General features: G+C 35.1%; 1 protein-coding gene across 3 annotated transcripts in view; it reads right to left on the bottom strand.

Moving 5' to 3' along the window:
* The window catches only part of CCDC152 (coiled-coil domain containing 152), a 32,886-nt gene extending 12,867 nt beyond the window's left edge, over positions 1-20,019 (bottom strand). For 2 of the 3 annotated variants that reach the window (XR_005358521.1, XM_038535206.1), the window contains exons 1-5: positions 19,505-20,019; positions 17,726-17,831; positions 11,059-11,127; positions 5,470-5,534; positions 1,940-2,042 (exon numbers count right to left, since the gene is read on the bottom strand). Coding sequence is in view for 2 of the 3 variants with exons in the window: in XM_038535206.1 (XP_038391134.1) it covers positions 1,940-2,042; positions 5,470-5,534; positions 11,059-11,127; positions 17,726-17,831; positions 19,505-19,591 (430 nt within the window). In the remaining variant the exon portion in view is untranslated. The remainder of the gene's footprint in view (positions 1-1,939; positions 2,043-5,469; positions 5,535-11,058; positions 11,128-17,725; positions 17,832-19,504) is intronic. The other variant, XM_038535204.1, reaches the window with a different exon arrangement.
* Between the last annotated feature and the right edge of the window lie 552 nt (positions 20,020-20,571).

Below are 20,571 nucleotides of genomic sequence, written 5' to 3' on the forward strand. Positions count from 1 at the left end.
CAGAGCTCCATCCCAGGACCCTGGGATCATGACCTGAGCCAAAGGCAGACGATTAACTAACTGAGCCACCAAGGCACCCCCATGTAGTGCTTTTCTAAAAAAAATTATTTATTCATGAGAGACAGAGAGAGAGAGAGAGTGAGGCAGAGACATAGGTAGAGGGAGAAGCAGGCTCTATGCAGGGAGCCCAATGCAGGACTCCATCCCAGACGAGGTGATCATGCCCTGAGCCAAAGGCAGATGCCCAACCACTGAGCCACCCAGGTGTCCCATGAAGTGCTTTTGAACAAATAAACTGACCTGTATTCTTAAAATCAGTTATATATATATATATGTAGTGTATATATATACACATATATATATACACACACACACACACGCACACACATATATGAGAGAGAATAAATAGGAGACTTAGTGGTTAGAGAGGTTAGAGAGAGACACAAAGCCTGGATTCCTAGGTACAGAGGGCTCCAAATTACTGGATGATTTTAGAGCTACATGAAACCCTTGCTAAACTCTATTCTACATGATTAGGCCTCTGTCATAGTCACACCACATGTCTATGCTTCATCAAATTTCCTCTTCTCTCAACTTTCCTATTCCTATTAATGACACCATGTCATCCAGGATGGGAGCCTCAAGGAAATTTCTGACTATAGGAAGAAAAGAAAATCAATTATTGATTAGCTCCACTAACAAAGGTTCTCCATCCAGGACTAATCTACTACTTATTTAGTTTCAAGCCTGGTTTTTCCTCACTTGGACTGTGTCCAGGCTCTTAATCACAAGTCCCTACACCCTACATGCTGTTGCCAGATTAGTCTTCCTAAAGCACACCTCAAAGTATGGCCATCACCTTCTCAAGAACTTTTAATCACTTCCCATTTTTTATCTTACAATTTAAGGGATCAAAGAATCCAGCCCTAGCCACGGTTTTAGGCTTCTCTTGCTAACCTTTCTGTGGGAGCAAAGAAGAGGTAGGAAATGGACTATTATTCCCTAGAATGTCCTATGTCTCCCCCTCTATATGTCTTGGCTTTTATTTTCTCTCTGCTGAGACTCTTTTTTCCATTTTCCCCAATGAATTTGAGCCATATTGAGTCTATAGGATCAGGGCCTAGTACTTAACCATATTGAAAGACAGAAGTTAAAAAAAAAAAGAAAAAGAAAAAAGAAAGACAGAAGTTAGTCACTTTGATAAAATTCAGTTTAGAATTTTTTCCTTTATTGTTTGTGTTTTTTAATTCTTTCTAGGAAGTTGTGGCTAACTCAGGTTCACAAAGATTATCTCCTATGCTTTCTCCTAGAAGTTTATAGATGTAGAAGTATGAGCCATACTATGAAAAGTTTTTATTATTTTCATGAAACCAGTTAATTCAAAATAAGTTCATAAAACCTGCTTTAGTGAGAGAAGGAAATTTCATTACTGAAATAATATTCCATATGCAGGGTGTATAAATATCAAAGTTATTAATTATACATTTCACTATAATCTTGTAAGGACATTAACTGCTTCATATTAAGTAATGTTAAGTGCAAAAACCATAAATCTAGTTTAGAAATGTTGTAATTTATATTGAATAAACATATAGAAAGGTACAAAATTAAATTAAAATGTATCAAGGCAGGGACACTGGAGTGGCTCAGTCGGTTAAGTGCCTGCCTTCAGCTTCAGGTCATGATTCCAGGGTCCTGGTATTGAGCCCCCACATCAGTCTCCCTGCTCAGTGGGCAGCTTGCTTCTCCCTCTCCCTCTGCCGCTCCTCATGCATGTGCTCTTTTGCTCTCTCTTACATAAATAAATAAAATCTTTCAAAAAATGTATCAAGGCAATGTTCATTCAAGAATATTGGCAATTACTGAAAGAAGTCCATACATGCATTTAAATTATTTAATTATGTCTTAATATTCAGTCAGCTAAAAACAAAAAACTTACTTTTCTCCTGCATGTCCTGATGAAGTTTCCTTATTTCTATCTTATGTCCCTCCTCTTTGATTTTCATTTCACTCAAAAGTTTGGCAATATTATTCTGATATTCCTAAAGATTAAAATATATATTCATTCCTCAATTAAATGTGTACACAACTTTCCATTAATTAGAAAGGTGAAATTCTCAAAGTTTATGTTAATTTTTAATATGTAATCATATTTAGAGGGGAAAGATATTGTCAATTGCTTGAATAATCAGCTTTAAGAAGGATCAATTTCTGGTCCAAGGAGATAGAAACCATCTAGAGACAATGTCTTATCTTTGCTTCCTGAATACTCGTCATCACTATTTATCATAGATGCTCAAAATATTTTGTTAATTGTATGAATAAATGCCACAATAGCATTAAAATATGTCCACTAAAGCCAATGCTATACTTTAGAGCCAATAGAAGGTTCTGTTTGGTAACTGGCAACCCTAACCTAACATAGGATGAATCCTGTGAATGTGGTCTTAAGTTTTGTTTCTGAAAATTATATATACATTCCTAATTCCCAGAAGGAGGTTAAACACTATCCATGGTAAGGGTTAGCTTTATGAGGAGGAGGCTAGAGAAGGATGAATTTGGGAGTTGAGAAGTTCTCAACAGGTGCCTGAGATTGGTTTCTTAGATTGCTGAAGCACAGAAGTGATTATTGCACTAATGGGGAGAGAGGCATTCAGAGATGTGCTGGGAAGTGAAAGCCCCCAAAGATAAAATTTACAATTTTTCCAGAGGGATGTTTCTACATAAAGAAACCACTCACAGCCTAAGATGTAGGTAGGAAAAAGGAAAGAAGAAAGAATATAAGTAAAGTAGGATACTAATAAAGGTACATTAATGAAGGCAAGAGGTTCAAGAAAACCTTCTAAAGTAAACATCATAAAAGCAGGGACTTTGTTTTTACTCCCCATTGTATCTCCAACTCCTAGTGTATATCTCTGGATAATATTTGTTGAATGAATAAGATGCCAATAAGAATTATTTAAGTAAAATCTCCTAGCCTAGACCCAGTAAATGAGTTTTTAAAGATCCATTAATTTTCTGAAATCGTATGAAACTTAGACACAGGTATGTATGCATGTGTACCACTGAGCACTTTTTCTCAGAAAGTGTTCATGGCTTTCTTTCCTTCCTTCCTATCTTCTCTTTCTTTCCTTATTAAATATTTTATTTATTTATTCATGAGAGACACACAGAGAGAGAGAGGCAGAGATATAGACAAAGGGAGAAGCAGGGAGCCCGATGTGGGCCTGAATCCCAAGTCCACGGGATGACGCCTTGAGCTGAAGGGAGATTCTCAACCACTAAGCCACCCAGGCATCCCTGTTCCCAGCTTTCAACAGGTATTCAGGGGGTATTGAGCAGGTTAGATATCTATAACTAAAAATAGAGGTATATTTGCCGAGATGATGTAAGTTCAAGAGGTTATACTGCGGATACCTACTTGTGCTACTCATCCTGCCTGGCAACTTGTAGGAATAGGCAAACCTATCTAATCATTGGCTTTGATTTAAGCTTGGTAGATGAATATAGGGGTGAATCTCATAAATTGCCATTTTTCACATGCATGTATCTAGATTTCTAGGTGGGCAGCTACAGAGTGGCTTTTATAAATTACTCCCAACTCAACTAGATGCACTAAGCATTTGCTGCTCTGCGAAACCCAAGAGATAAATCTGTTTTCATTCCTCATTGATTTTGCTGCCTGAAGATGCCACCACTGAAATGGAAAGCTTCCATTAATTTGGAAAGACAGGATTTTCACTCTAGCCTCCAGGCATAAAGGTTATTTTAATGTATGGGCTCAGGCCCGCTATACCTGACTAGGTTCTTCCCCCCAACTTTAGCTTGTGTTAGTTCTGAGGAATCTGATTCTTTCTAAGGGGACCAAGTTGCAACAAATTATCCTTGGTTGCTTTCTTTTCATTTTCCTTCTGGGAACTATAAATTTCAATGGGTAGCCCTCTGGTTGTGTTTTTGTTTTTATACTTAAGGATCTTCTATATACAAGTTACAAAACCTCTTCCAGACTTAAAAATAAGGCCATTCAGTACCTCTTGAGTTTTTTCCTAGAGAACAGTTCTCCATATGTTTTAGATGTGCCTGGACATTTTGTATCAGAGACTTCTCATTGGATTGAGGTTATTTTTAGCTTGCTTTGAACAGCTGCTAATTAAGAATTTCTGAATCTTGGATTATAGTGTTTTCTCTTTAATTTCCACCACTTTGAAAACTATAGTACCCTAGGCAAAGCAACATTCTATGGCTTAATATTTTAGAAGAGAAAGGCAAAAATTTCTCCCATTTCTCTTTCTGCCCCAGAATATATATACCCTCAACTATATATAGTTGAGCTTTAAAGGCAAGTATGAAAAGAATGGGAAAGAAAAAGAAAGGCATAAAGGAAAGGAAAAATAAAGGGTGGGATATATTCCATAGATATTTAAATTATCTCAAGTGAGGGAGCATGTTGAATTTGGAAATGATCCTTCAAGCTGGAGTTCTCAGGCTGATACAGATCCAATTTGAGTTTTAGAAATCTTAGGTCTGTCAGAGTTTGACATATTGGCTCTTGGGAGATGAAAAAAATGATCATAATATGCCTCACAAAGGGCAGGGGGAACTGATATTTACTCAGTACTTTTTATGTTCTAGGCATTGTGTTATCTGTTTTATAATTGCTGCCATATGCCATTTCTACAGAAGAAAAGAAAAAGTAACAGAGAGTATGCTAGCCTTTGGGAGATAAAATAATTGGTGATACACATAAAAATCTCCCTTCATTTGGATGATGTGATAAATTGCAATGGATTACTCAAATTAGAAAGATTAAAGATTTATTTATTCTATAATAAAAAGTTTAAAAGTGTTAATAGAATATACTCTAGGGGTGCCTGGCTGGCTCAGTCAGTGGAGCATGCTGATTCTTGATCTGGGTGTTGTGGATTTGAGCCCTACACTGGGTGTAGAGATTACTAAAAATAAAATCTTTGAAAAAAATAGGGTATACGCTACAGTAAAAATTCTATTAATGTAATTTAAAAACATGTAACAAAAGAGTTGCATTTCTTTTTTGTGAAAAGAAAAAGTAATGTAAGTGATATATTAGTGTATTATAGTCCGCAAAGAGACCAGAATCCTTCAAACTCTTATTTCTTAAAAAATCCTCGCACAGGGATCCCTGGGTGGTGCAGCGGTTTGGCGCCTGGAGATCCGGGGCGCGATCCTGGAGATCCGGGATCGAGTCCCACGTTGGGCTCCCGGTGCATGGAGCCTGCTTCTCCCTCTGCCTGTGTCTCTGCCTCTCTCTCTCTCTCTCTCTCTCACTGTGTGCCTATCATAAAAAAAAATCCTGGCACACATATATACATATCTATTTCCTCTCCAAATTTTGGCTGTCTTCCTAAATGAGAACAACTCCCCTTGTTTTCTAATTTGAGAAGACAAATGCTCTACAGGAATTTCATTGATTATAAAAATACATAAACTCACCTGTTCATAAGATTTTAACTTTTCTTTCATAAGATCAGCATTTCTTTTTAGTTGTTCATTTTCACCTGTGTAAAAATCACCAGATGGCATCCTAGTACGTAGCATTTTTTAATTAATATGACTTTTTACCAATAGCCTTCAGTAACTGTAACATTATAAATAAAGCAGGTGTATGGTTAGATTGATCCATATTTGAGGATTAGTCTAATTGGTATTACAGAATGGGTAACGGAAATAAAACCACTGCCAGAAGAGAAGATAAGTGATATTTTAAGCTAGATATCTAAGCTAAAAATGGAGGAAGGTTTTATCCTATAGCAACATTATTGAGAGCATAGTTAAATTCACTTAATGTCTTTTCATGTAAAACTTAAATAAGAAAAAAAATGAATGAAATGTATTAATGTTTTGCATCTTTAATTTGCTCTGTTGTTTCAGACCTACCATAGTTGGTATCTTTTTGTGTATAACCAAAAATCATCTCCTGACTCAGGATAATAAAGAAGGAGCGGTGCTTGACAAGTTTTTGTACTCATTCTTGTTAACTTCTAGGCATTTTAAGGAAAAGCAGATATACTTAGACCAGGAAAGAGCCCATTCTGATATAGGTGTGATGAGGATTCAAAACAAAGCTAGGATCTGTATGTAAGACAGACATAAAAGGTGCTCAGAGCTAAAATTAGGCCAGGAGTAGCATGGTGCACCCAGATTGTAATTCAAAACCATTGTGAAATAGAGTCCAGGGCTTGAGTTCAGTGACTAACTGGGACAAGTGACAAGGCTGAATCAGACACTAGACCAGGATAACAATATTTCTAGTTCTGAATTATTTAGAATCAGTTGTCAATATCCATAAAATAACTTGCCAGAATTTTGATTGGGATCATACTAAATTTATAGATCAAGTTGGGAAGAACTGACATCTTGACAATATTGAGTCTTCCTATCCATGAACATAGACTATTTCTCCATTTATTTAGTTCTTTTTTGATTTACTTCATCAGATTTTTTTTGTTTGTTTTCCTTATATAGATCGTATACATATTTTGTTATATGTATATCTAAATATTTCATTTTGGGCTGTCAATGTATATAGCATTGTGTTTTAACTTCAAATTTCATTGCTGTATATTGGAAAGCAATTGATTTTTGTATATGGACTTTGTATACTGCAACCTTGCTGTAATTGGTTATTAGTTCCAGGTTTTTCTTTTTTTTTTCCCCAAATATTGGGATTGTCTACATAGATGATGTCATCTATGAACAAAGACAGTTTTGTTTCTTCCTTTCCAATCTGTATACCTTTTATTTCCTTTTCTTGTCTTATTGCATTAACTAGAACTTCTAGTTCAATATTGAAAAGGAATGGTGAGAGAGGCTATTTTGCCTCATTTCTGATCTTAGTGGGAAGCCTCTAATTTCTCACCACTAAGTATGGTATTAGCTGTAGGCTTTTATAGATTTTTTTTTTAAATTAAGTTGAGTACATGCCCTCTATTCCTAGTTTACTGAGATTTTTTTTTTTTTTAAATCATGAACGGGTGTTGGATCTTGTTAAATAGTTTTTCTGCATCTACTAATAAGATCATCTTTTCAGTCTGTTGGTGCTCTGGATTAAATTAATGGATTTTTTTTTAATTAATGGATTTTTGAATGTTGAACCAGTCTTGCATACTTGAGATAAATCCCACTTTGTGGTAGTATATAAACCTACCAATGTATACTAATAACACAGTATATGTGACCTAAATTGAATTTAAATAAAATTTTTTAAAAACCTACATTGGTATTTGAAAACACTTTTTCAAATGAATTACTTGTTTTTTTACTTTTGTGTGACAAAATAACATGAAAAATTGTTTTATTCTTGTTTGTACTTTTTAAAAGGTTTTATTTATTTATTTTAGAGAGAGAGGGAGTGCATGTGCATGCAGGAAGGAAGGGCAGAGGGAGAGGGAGAGAGAAACTCAAGCCTACTTTACTCTGAGCACTGAGCCTAGTGGAGGGCTCAATCTCCAGACTCTGAGATCATGCTCTGAGCTGAAACTGAGTCAGAGGCTTACCTGACTGCACCACCCAGGTGTTCCTGTTGTTTGTACTTTTGTTGTGTTGTTGTTAAGAAAGTCATTTAAGTCTTTATTTCTTTATATAGTATCTGAGGTTTCCATATTGGTTAAAAAGATACCTCACAACTCTAGGTTGAATCCTGCATACAGCTAGTGTTCTATCCTGAATTTTAAGTTTTTATTGCTCTTTTTTACATTGAAGTCTTATCCATCTGGAATTTATTTCTAATGCAGTGGGAAAGAGTCCAACTTTCTTTTCTCCTAGATGGAAAGCTAGTCGTGCCAGTACCGTATGTTAACATGCCATTCTTTCTCCAATAAATTGAAATATTTTTTGTGTCATATATTTTTTAAATTTTCAAACTACTTTCAATTTGAGCAATAATTTTTTCTTTAGGAGTAAACTAATCATTGATTAGCTTCCTTTCTCAGATAATTCTTTTATAGCTATTATCTTTTTAAAAACATTATAGTGAGTGATCAATTTTGATTAATCATTTTGCTTACTATGATTGATTGATTCTGTATAGTAAAGTTATACTATACATAATAAAATCTTTTTGAAAACTTACCCTGATAGAGTATAAAGGTCTAAATAAATTCAAGTAATTCAGGTTTAGTTCAGACAGGAAAAAAAAGCAATATTAAATTGTAAGAAATTATCTAGAGATAATTGGCAAAAATAAGCTTGAATTCTACTGATTTTAGAGGTGCTTTGTGTTTACAGCTGATTTAATGTTTCTCTTCTCCATGACATTCTGACCATGTGTTTGAATTCCTAAATTAAATTCCTGAATTCTCTTTCCATGAACAAAAATCTCTGAATCTTGTTTTCTTTGCCCTGATAGTAATTAACCATAGGTTAGATGGAAGAATGATACTATCTGTCATACAATGAATTACTGGGGTTCTCCTAAACTAGCATATAATATACAGTAATATAAGATAGGAGAAATCCCTATCATTTTGATATGTTGTGATGAATCATACTCTATTTCTAAGGACCTATATCCATGCTTTAAACTCCAAACACACATTACTTCAAAGACTGGATATTATATCTGTGAAAAGATTGTATCCTTGACCACTGGTCAATACATCTTTTTTACAAAAAATAACTATAATTCAGTAATGAATATTTTAACATTAACTTCCTGGGACTTCAAAATAACTTTAATATCTGACCGATGTTTTATTTGAACAAAATCTTGGGAAGAACCAAGTTAAATACCATTTGGCTCCTAGAATAAGAGGATTGTAAGGATAATGAACATTCACAAATTTTTAAGTGCAGTTAGGTATATTTAGTCACAGAGAAGGGAAAAGTTGTTCTGAACCATCAGCATTGAGATGGCAAAATGAGAGCTCAAACCAGGCGTGTGATGGCATTCAAAGGCTGAAAACAATGAACAGACTGCTAGAGCCAAGAAAAGTGAAAAATCTATGGGACATAAGGGTCAGAAGTCTGCAGGACTAAGCCAAAAATAAATAAATAAATAAAAGGCATTGGAGATGGTATTCTCTATCTATTACCCTTCTTGATCTCTAGAACAGCTTTTAGTGGTGTATTGTTGGTAGAAAGAATCCTTTCTGTTCTGTACTGCAGATACTGTTTGACAATGTAAATGTGAAGTCTTTTAATATATTTTTATATTTGTTTCATCAACACTTGAAGAAATATCTTAGGGTAAGGCAATGGGAGGGGAAGTAAGAACTAATAGTAATTCTTAAAGATAGATTTCAATGAGAATATTATAAAGACAATAAGGAATATTATGCCAAAGTAAATAAATGGTATGTAAGATCATTATTATGTTTCACCTACACTTGTAAAGTACTTTCTTTATGATAGAAATAGAGGGCTAAAATTAAACATTCTTATTTGGTGTTTTATGTTGGGAGGGACTTTGAAGGCAATTTCATCTAATCTACAATATAGTAGAGGAAAATCCCATAAACAGTGCACTGTAGCTAAGTCAGAACAGGACAAAACACTTGGTTGCTTTGTCCATTTTGTCAATGAATAGGCACATATGGGTTAGCATGACTAGCAAAAATAAGGTAAGCTGAAGGTGTTTGCTTCATTTACACAAACATAGCCTCAGTTTATGATAAAAAATTAAACTATCACTGCAGTTTGAATAGTGTATTTATTCATCATGTAACTACTAGTAGATAACTACCCTTCAAAACTGAACAGAAGGACATTAAAGACCAAGAGTACTCCCAAGAATAAATATATTTCTAAACTTTTGAAATAATAAAGAGAATTATGGCCTATTATAAAACATTCTCTGATGTCCCTGTCAGAATATGACTGAATTTTTTTGCACAGCAAAGGATACAGTCAACAAAACTCAAAGACAACCTACAGAATGGGAGAAGATATTTGCAAATGACATATCAGATAAAGGGCTAGTTTCCAAGATCTATAAAGAACTTATTAAACTCAACACCAAAGAAACAAACAATCCAATCATGAAATGGGCAAAAGACATGAACAGAAATCTCACAGAGGAAGACATAGACATGGCCAACATGCACATGAGAAAATGCTCTGCATCACTTGCCATCAGGGAAATACAAATCAAAACTACAATGAGATACCACCTCACACCAGTGAGAATGGGGAACATTAACAAGGCAGGAAACAACAAATGTTGGAGAGGATGCGGAGAAAAGGGAACCCTCTTACACTGTTGGTGGGAATGTGAACTGGTGCAGCCACTCTGGAAAATTGTGTGGAGGTTCCTCAAACAGTTAAAAATATACCTGCCCTACGACCCAGCAATTGCACTGTTGGGGATTTACCCCAAAGATACAAATGCAATGAAACGCCGGGACACCTGCACCCCGATGTTTCTAGCAGCAATGGCCACTATAGCCAAACTGTGGAAGGAGCCTCGGTGTCCAACGAAAGATGAATGGATAAAGAAGATGTGGTTTATGTATACAATGGAATATTACTCAGCTATTAGAAATGACAAATACCCACCATTTGCTTCAACGTGGATGGAACTGGAGGGTATTATGCTGAGTGAAGTAAGTCAGTCGGAGAAGGACAAACATTATATGTTCTCATTCATTTGGGGAATATAAATAATAGTGAAAGGGAATATAAGGGAAGGGAGAAGAAATGTGTGGGAAATATCAGAAAGGGAGACAGAACGTAAAGACTGCTAACTCTGGGAAACGAACTAGGGGTGGTAGAAGGGGAGGAGGGCGGGGGGTGGGAGTGAATGGGTGACGGGCACTGGGTATTATTCTGTATGTTAGTAAATTGAACACCAATAAAAAAAAAAAAAAAAAAAAAAAAAAAAAAAGAATATGACTGAATTGTTCCATTCAGTGGTATTTCTTACTTCATAATAATTTAGGAAAGTAGGATTTGGTAGTGAGGAGTCCTGGTGTTAGCAGATGAATGTTAGACCAGATTTAAAAGAAACTTACTGTTAATTATGTAAAAACTATTTTTAAAGATACTCAGATATTACATAATTTTAAAGATTTTTTTCTAACTTACCTTTCAAATTATGTTGAGACTCAATGGTCTGTTGTAGCCCTTTTATCATACTATGAAGAGTAGCACATTCTAAAATATGAAAGACATATTTATTCAAAAATTATTTGTTTTCATTTTGGAACTATTCTCTCAAAGTTGAAAGACTTAAATAAAATACTTAATTAACAATTATGAGAGCTTAATAAAACAACCACCTATCTCAGAGTAAATAATGTAATAAGTACTTTTTAATTACCCTTGAAATCAAATGCATTCTGGGATTTGGTCATGAGTTTTCTACGCACAATAAATTCAGCATAGGAGGGATCTCCCGCTCCACATGCTTTAGCAATAGTTTCCCTTGGAAGGGAAGGCACACTTGGGCATGTTTGGGTGCCTGCATTCCAAGCATTTATCCCCTGATATGTGAATATTAGCTTTCATTATATTCTTGGTTATAACTTGTAGTAGCTAAACCTTTGGTCGGTAGCAACACAGATGGAAATTTCTGTAATCCAAGCAGTCCACTTGGCTGTAAGCTCCAGGATATCAGGGGCTATTTTCTGTTTGTTCACCATTTCTCCCTAATATTTAGAGTAGTGGCATTCCATAAACATTTGCCAAGTCATTGATTGACAGGTAATATTCTAGTAAACTGAAGCAAGAAGGGGTAAGTGGAAAAGCTCTGGTCTGAAAATAACATATATTTGTATTCTAAGTGCTTTGCAAATATTGAATAATTTATCCCTCCTAACCCTATTATGTAGGTTCTAGTGTTTGCTTCATTTTATATATTTGGAAACTGACACACAGAAATTTAGTAAATTGCCCAAGATCACATTTATAACTAATAAGTGGTAGAGCTACAATTGGAGCCTTAGCAGTCCAGCAATAAAGTCTATGATTTAACTACTTTATTACCACAAAGAAGACCAGCTAAGGAGCACTCCTTTAGAGTAATATGAGTAGGTTGGAGGCCCTGGAGAGAGGGTAGAAACAGTATTAGAGAAAGACTCTTGCTGATGGTTATTGCTGTTGCATTTTTACTAGAAGGTTAGGGAGCACAGGTTGCACTAGTTTAAGCTTACAATTATACTAGGCAAATATATAGTGATGAAAATGTCACAAAAGAATAATTTTAAAATATTAAAACTTGTAAAATTTAAGGACAATTTCACCTTTTTTCTTCTTTTTTTTTATTAGGACAACTTCACCTTTATGTGCTTGGCTTAATAGCTAGTAATATGGAGCCTTGTTCTTCTCTTTTTTTCAGTTTTAAAGGCCCAAGATAGATATTTAGCCAGGATGCACTAGTATGACATATTGACTGGCTTTCATTCTAATTGAACATCTGTTTTGATGGTTAAATATTAAATACCATATTTGTATCAAATAATAAAAACTTATCTATGTATAATAATAATACCATTTATTGAACATTTACTCTGCCAGGCACTATACTAAGTGCATTATAAACATTACCCCAATTAGTATTCAAAGGGTTGCTGAGAAGTTGGTATTATTAGCCTGATTTTACAAAGGGGGCAGTCATCCATAGGGGTTTGGTCACTTGCCCGGGATTCCGGATTTAGTAAATGGAAGGTATGGACTTGAACATAGGTTTTTCTCATTTCAAATACTGCTGTTAATCTGCTATTCAATACTTTCTCAGGAATTAATTATATGATATTTTGATGAAACCATGAAACTTGGAGTCTGAGGGACTAGAATAAAGTTTCCTCTTTTTCACTCTCTAGCTATGACAATGGACAAGTAACTTAACCTATTTGAGCTTTATATTCTTCATCTGCAAAATAAAAGTATGGGTAATACCTATCCTTCCTCACATGTAAGACTGTTTTCATATATAATAAGGCTGTTCTGACAAGCAAACGAGAAAACAATACTTTTTTTTAAATTGGAGCTCAATTTGCCAACACATAGCATATCACCCAGGGCTCCTCCCATCAAGTGCCCCCCTCAGTGCCCGTCACCCAGTCACTCCAACCCCCACCCACCCCTTCCACTGTCCCTTGTTTGTTTCCCAGAGTTAGGAGTCTCTCATGTTCTGTCATCCTCACTGATATTTTCACTCATTTTCTCTCCTTTCCCCTTTATTCCTTTTCACTATTTTTTTTATATTCCCCAAATGAGTGAGAGAACACAACACTTTCTAAATTTACTCACAAATATTCAACATTGTTACTGTTTTTATTTCTCTCCTCTCAACAATTTGTATATATCTCTTCTTTCCATTTCTCACATTTCATTTTAGTTATTTGTGGCTTCTCCCACTAGATGGTGAACTCTTTCAAGTAAAGATCATATCTTATTAATTTTGATATTTCTTATACTTAATATGGTGACTGTTTCATAGGTGTTCAGAAATATTTTTATTTATTGACTAAAGGAAAGAACCAATACTGTGAGGGGAGAATGCAAAACTTTGCCTTCAGTTAGAGGTCCTGCACTGAGTCTTCACATACTTTCTTCAACTAATGAAAGTATTTTGTAGAAGTTAAAAGCTTTATGCAGATACAAAATTCTACTATTGTGGTTTTTCTCTCCACTGTGTATCTCCTCTACCATCCCCACCACCCACTCAAAAATCTCACCACCCTCCATTTTTATTCTTTTTCGGTATTCCCCAGTAATAGAATGATGGTTAACTTATATTTGACATTGCCTACTTCACATGTTACTATGTTAGCTGCTACAATTAGAAAAGTAAGGGGATGCCTGGCTGGCTCAGTCAGTGGAGCATGTGACTCTTGATCTTGGGTTGTTAAGTGTGAACCCCACCATGAGTATAGGGAGTACTTAGTATCTTTAAAAAAATTAAGGAGGCATAGACTCTACCATCTCTTCTCTTTGTGCCTTTTAGAGGAATAAATCCAGCAATTTGTGAAATATGGTAGCTGAAGCTATCTCAGTATAGTTGCCCCATGAGTAACATGGGGGCTAGCGATGCTAACTCCTGAGCAATCGAAAATCTGCGTGTAACTTTTGACTCTTCAAAAATTTAACTACTAGGGTACCTGGCTGCCTCAGTTTGTAGAGCATGTGACTCTTGCTCTCAGGGTCATACGTTTGAGCCCCACATTGGATGTAAAGTTTAGTTTAAGACAAAAATAAAGTTCAGAAACTTAACTACTAATACTAAGCCTACTGTTGGCCAGAACCTTCCTAATAACAAAGTCCATTAACACATATTTTATGTTATGTATTATAGCCTATATTCTTATAATAAAGTAAGCTAGAGAAAAGAAAATGTTATTAGGAAAATCACAAGGAAGAGAAAATACCTTTACAGTATTGCACTGTATTTATGAAAAAACACGCACATATAAGTGTCATGGAGTTCAAACCTGTATTGTTCAAGAATCAACTGTAATCAGCAAATTGAAAACAGAGCCCTGAAACTGAAAGTATACAGAATTTTTAAAAAATGCATATTTTCAAAATATGAACACAAGGTGGCTCTCTCAACACTTTCTTTTTCCCCAAAGGAAACTGGTTCAATAAAAAATCGTTCATACGATAGGATACTGCTCATTATTTTAGAATAAGGTTTTTAATTCTGTGTAAATCTTTTCCCACGCCATTTCTATTGGACTTTACAATGAATACTATCCTTTCCAAATCTTAAAAGTTAGAGTTCAGAATATTAAGCTACTTTTTATATTGTATAATTGAGTAAATAAATGATTATTTTGAGCTCAAATTTAGGCTCTACCATTAACTAGCAATTTGAGTATTGACATCTATTTCACAAAGCACTTGGAAATGTTGAATACAATTATGCATGAAAAGGCTTTTTTTAGCGCTTGGCCCTCAATACTAATATTATTATCATCTTGAACTGACACAGAAATTCTTTATCTTATATCAAATGTAGCCAATACAATATCATGGTCTTGTTCTTTATTGTTGAGCAAATCCAATCATATATGTAGTTCGTTCTACCTCTCTAAATGAATTAGTACATACTTGACTCTCTAAGCTGTCATTCCCATTAGTTCTTTTACTTCTGCTGTGTATTATCCAGTAAAAAGGACATTAGATTGAGAATAAGTAAAACTCGATTTTTAAAAAGCATTTGATTATTTTCTCAAATAATAAATACACATTAAACACAATAAAATAGTAAAAAATGATTATCTCTCCAATCTCTGCCCCTAGACCAGTTTCCCTTCCCCCAAAGCAAACACTATTACCAGGATGCTGATGCTGTTTATCTTTCCAGAGATATACAAATGTATGAGGGAGAAGATGTTCTGTGTATGCAAAAATATTTTTATAAAAATGATAGCATACTGTTGTGAACACTGTTATTTTCATTTACTGTATCTTGGAGATTATTCTATATCACATGGAGCTATTTTATTCTTTTTATCGCTCCTTAGTATTTCATTAAATAAATATGTCATAATTCATTTAATCAGGTTCCTATTGATGAATGTCACATTTGGAAAGGCCTTATCTGTACTAAAAAACAAACACACACAAAAAAATCCACAAAAACCCATATTATCTTCTATTTTTTTCTGTGGTTTCATTTTTTCACCTTTATGATAAACTATAGTTTTAGATGAATAGAACAATCAGGAAGGTATTACAGATAACTGCCAAATATCCTACACTGAGTTTACCCTATTAACATCTAATATTAGTATGGTATGTTTGTTACAATTGATGAACCAGTGTTGATACATTATTAACTAAAATTTATGCTTTATTCAGATTTCCTTAGTTTTTTTTATTTTTTTTATTTTTATTTTTTTATGTTATGTTCCTTTTCTATTCCAGGATCTCATTCACAAATACCACATCACATTTACTCATTTTGTCTTCTTAGGGTCCTCTTGGCTGTGATAGTTTCTCAGAGTTTTCTTGTTTTTGATGTCCTTGATAGTTTTGCAGAGTGCTGGTCAGGTATTTTGTAGAATGTCCCTTTATGGGGATTTGTCTTTTGCTTACCTCATAATTAGACAGGGCAATGGGTTTTTGGGAGGAAGATCACAGACGTGAAGTATCATGTGTATCATATCATATCAAAGGTACATACTATCAACATGACATCAAGTTGACCTTGATTGCTTGCCTTTAGTGACACATGTCAGGTTTCTCCACTGTATAGTTATTCTCCACCACCCCATTTTCCACTTTGTATATTTCACACAGTGAAGGAAATCACTATACACAACCCACTCTTCATGAGTGGGGCATTATGACTTACCTCCTTGAGGGAAAACCATTTACATAAGTTATTTGGAATTCTGCAGAAAAGAGGTATCTTCTCATTTACTTATTTATTTATCCTTATCAGTATGGGCTCACAGATATTTATTATATACTTTGGGTTACAACCCAATATTACTATTTAGTTTGTTGATCAAATTGTTCTAGCTTTGGCCATAGAGAACCCTTTCAGTTCGCTCTAGTGTCCCTTTGACATATCCCCATCATTGTAGAGTGTTTTATCTTTTTGAGCATTTTCCTGCTTTGTGGTACTACAAGATGCTTCAGGCTCATCTCAATATATTTCCTGCCCTAGTCCTAGAATCAGCCATTTCTCTAAGGAGCCCTGCTTCCTTCTATTGTAAAATAGTATTAGAAACCAAGATCTGGGTTCTTTTTGCTACTGCCCCTATTGTTTTTTGGTCCTCTGAATTGACATAGCAAGGAAATATCTGTATATGTTTGGATTTTCCACCTCTCCTGACATAGGGCACTGATTAGTGAGGAGTGTTGGTCTGGGAAAAAGGGTGGTTGGGATGAACAGAGTCAGTGCCCATCCTGGGGAACATTCCTAAACATCAGGCTTTCCTCCATGCAAATTTAAGAGAAAACTCCATCATGGAAACCACCCCTCTCCCCAAGAGGATATAGCACTGTGACCTCCCAAGCAGCAGGAGTACGAGGGGCATCCAAGGTACAGCTGGGCCCAGGACAGCAGGGTTTCAATGTCAGGCACAGTCACACTGTCAGGGCACACCAGGAACTTCATGGTGAACCTGAGGGAATTCAGGTTCTCTTGACTCCATCCAGATGCACTGAACTGGTTACATGGGAAAGCCAAGCACTACCGGGCCCTGGGGCTGGAGGTACAGCTGAAGCTCATTTGTCTGTGTGTAGTTCCAGACCACTGTGCCTCAAAGCAATGCGACATTCTCAAAGAGCAGCACCTACCCTGCAAAGAGCCCAGGCTCTCAGGGTCCCAGCAGGCCAGCAGGTGGGCAAAGAAGAATAGACCACAAGTGAGGCCAGTATGGCTGCTGGGAGATGAGAGGCACACATGGCCTGGCTATCTCAGAAGTGAGAGGAGAGCTTCAGACTAGGACCCATTGAAATTTCTTTTGGTGTAATTATGAGGCAGAAATTCAACTACTAGTTTTTCCCATGGTTTTGAAGGCCTGGACTGAGCCTTGGATTTGCCATTTCTTAGTTTAGTGGCCTCAGACAGATTAGCTTATTTCATCCTATGTTTCTTCATTACTGAGGTAGATTAGTAATACCAGTCTTCTCTGTCTACCAGGGTTATATAAGGATAAAATGAAATAATAACCCGGAAAGTTCTACACGAATTTAAAATATTTTACAAATGTATGGTATAATACTAATCACTGTTGTATCAAAAAACACTCTCATTAGAATTAGTATTACTTTAGGCAGCAAAAGTACTAACCTTCTTTAATTGAGACTTCCTTTGTTTGCATTACTTTTAACAAATAGTTAGTTTTTTCCAACTGCATATCTAGTATATTATTCTTTCCACTGGTTTCTATCATTTTCTGTAGAAGAAATAATATACATCATTACCAAAGTAACACTGCTATTTTGATTTTTTTAATCTATTGAAATGAAGACTAATGAAAACATAAACCATTTAATACCTAAAAGTCTAATACTAAGTCTGGCATGTATTTTATGTAAGTCAACTTCCTAAATTATTTTAATTTTAAAAGTAACATGGCAAAAATATAAAACAGACCTATAAAGAGTTATGAAAATAAAAAATATGACCTAACTTGAATCCCCTTCTTTCCAACTATTCAACTCTCAGTCCTATGGTTAACAATTCCTTTTATATATTTCCAAAATATTTTATGACTATCAACTATAGGAAAAGATCATATTATACTCTGTTCTGCACCTTGGATATTCCGTTTAGAACTGTTATCTTGGGGATGATGTCATATAAGCACATGTAGGACTACTTCATTCTTTTTAAGAGCTCCACTGAGTTTCATTTATGGGTATACTGTAATTTATTTAACTAGTCTCCCTATTGAGAATTTGCGTTTCCACTTTTCAGCTATTACGAATGATAAATAAGCATTCTTCACACATCTTTTTGGTATCTTTCTGCATAGTATAATAGCTGCCATATGCCTTTTGAACAGCTTCAAAAATTAATTGTATCATCTCTATCTCTACCCACTTCCTTATTCTGCTTCTGAATTTATCTCAAAGCAACTCCCTGACATTATACTAATTCATCCATAAATATCACCATCTACATGTATCTCTAAGAGATATGAGATAAAATGTTTAATATAATCACAATACCATTATCACATCACAAAAAATTAATATTTATTTAAAATATTTAAAGTAGATATTTCTGAATAATCTCCAAAAACTTTGCACCAATTCCTCTCCTACCACTAATGCTTATTTCTTTCTCTATTCTCTTTTAATAAGAGTCATTTGGTTAAGAAAACTGAGGTTCATTGCTTTAAAAAAGTTCATAATGTTACCTCCAAATACCCATCGTCATGAAATTTTCTTATTATGGCCATACTATACCGTACAGAGGAAAAGAAGGAATGGAGAAAAATGTTAAAGAGAGGTAGGTATTATTTCCCTTCCCATTTTTGCTTCACAAACCCACTCCACAAATCTTTCATTTACCCACCTACATCTTCTCAACAGCTATTCCTATTCATCTCCAAGGCAGACAAGGGGGGAAAACACTAATACATACTTGTGGGTTTGGTCTATCATGTAATTTGTCCAGAGTTGGGGGGGGGGGACTTCAAATGGGTCTGTTTTTAGGCAAAAAGAGAAGGAAAAGGGAACAGAATAGGACAGAGTAAAAAAAAAATATGAGTCATAATGGTAAGATGTTGAGGATTGAGTACGAATATTTCAATTCTTACTAAAAGATTCCTGGGTTTATGGACATTTTGAACATTAAGGATGTATTTTTCTTTTAACTTCAGCCAAAGTATATCCACTGTTTCCTTGTCCCAGAAACATTTTGATATAGTAGTACAAAGATCCAAAATGAAATATTTCAAATATGGATTTTAAAAATGAAAAAGGGCTTAGCAAAATAGATTTCCATTATTTTTACCTTGATTATTTTTTGGTACATTTTTCTTTCTTCCCAGCTCTTTCCACTGGTAAAAGCTGTTTCACTTTTCCTTTTTTACTGTAACTGTTTTATATCTTTACATACCTTTTCTATCTGTGAGAAGTCATGTATAAGTTTGTCAAGATTCACACTGCTAATCTTTTTCATACATCCTTCGCTGCTTTGATTCATGTCTAAACTAGTGAAGAATAAATAGGGTTAGAAATGGATGAAATAAACAAAAGCTAAAGCACCACAATAGTGGTAAGAACTCAAATACTAAAGTTTCTGTATTCCACCCATAGAGTACCTACTTGAGCTCCATTGCACTCTGAAAATTTCTGTATACTCATTATTAATAGCAGACAAATGCATTAAACCTTCCCTATTCCTTCCTCTCCATACCACCCCAGTCAAGTTTTCTCTAAACAAATCTAAAATTAGTGCAATGTTATATGCATATGTAGAAATTATTTGTTCCTATTACACAAAAAACTATGCCATCATGGGATCCCTGGGTGGCTCAGTGGTTGAGCGTCTGTCTTCAGCTCAGGGTGTGTGATCCTGGGATTGACTCCCACATCAGCCCCCCCCGCCAGGGGAGCCCGCTTCTCCCTCTGCCTGTGTCTCTGCCTCTGTGTCACTCGTGAATAAAATTAAAAAAATCCAAACAACTATGCCATCGTTCAACTCATCTCTATGCCATCAGTATAACTGGACTTAAAATCTGGTGTGTTGTTAAATCTGATTGTGTGACTTTAAAATACAGGTCTTCTCAATTTAAGATGTTTAAAATGTTTGTTAGCTATAATGCCACAGATACTTTTTGCTGGATTTCCTGGAAGCGTGCTTATTGCTGTGGACTGAATTGTGTCCTCCTGCCCCCCAAATTCCTTTGGGAATAGCCAGCTAACTGTTGAAATGAAAAATGAGTTTCAGTCCTATGGAACCAATCATAAGAAATTCTACAGAATTCCAGAGGCAAACTCATCCAGTCAGGATGAACAAACAAATTGACTTTCACAAAACTACCAGATTTTATATTTGGGGCTAGGAGAGGGTCTAGAAGAATTAGGATTAACACAATCTAAAAGTATGAGACACTTGTCTTTAGGCTTTTCACAAGCAAATTGGAAGAAGAAAATATAAATTTGAAATTTAGGCATCCTAGA

Source organism: Canis lupus, chromosome 4 (assembly GCF_011100685.1).
Source record: "Canis lupus familiaris isolate Mischka breed German Shepherd chromosome 4, alternate assembly UU_Cfam_GSD_1.0, whole genome shotgun sequence".
In the NCBI taxonomy this organism is placed as follows: domain Eukaryota; kingdom Metazoa; phylum Chordata; class Mammalia; order Carnivora; family Canidae; genus Canis; species Canis lupus.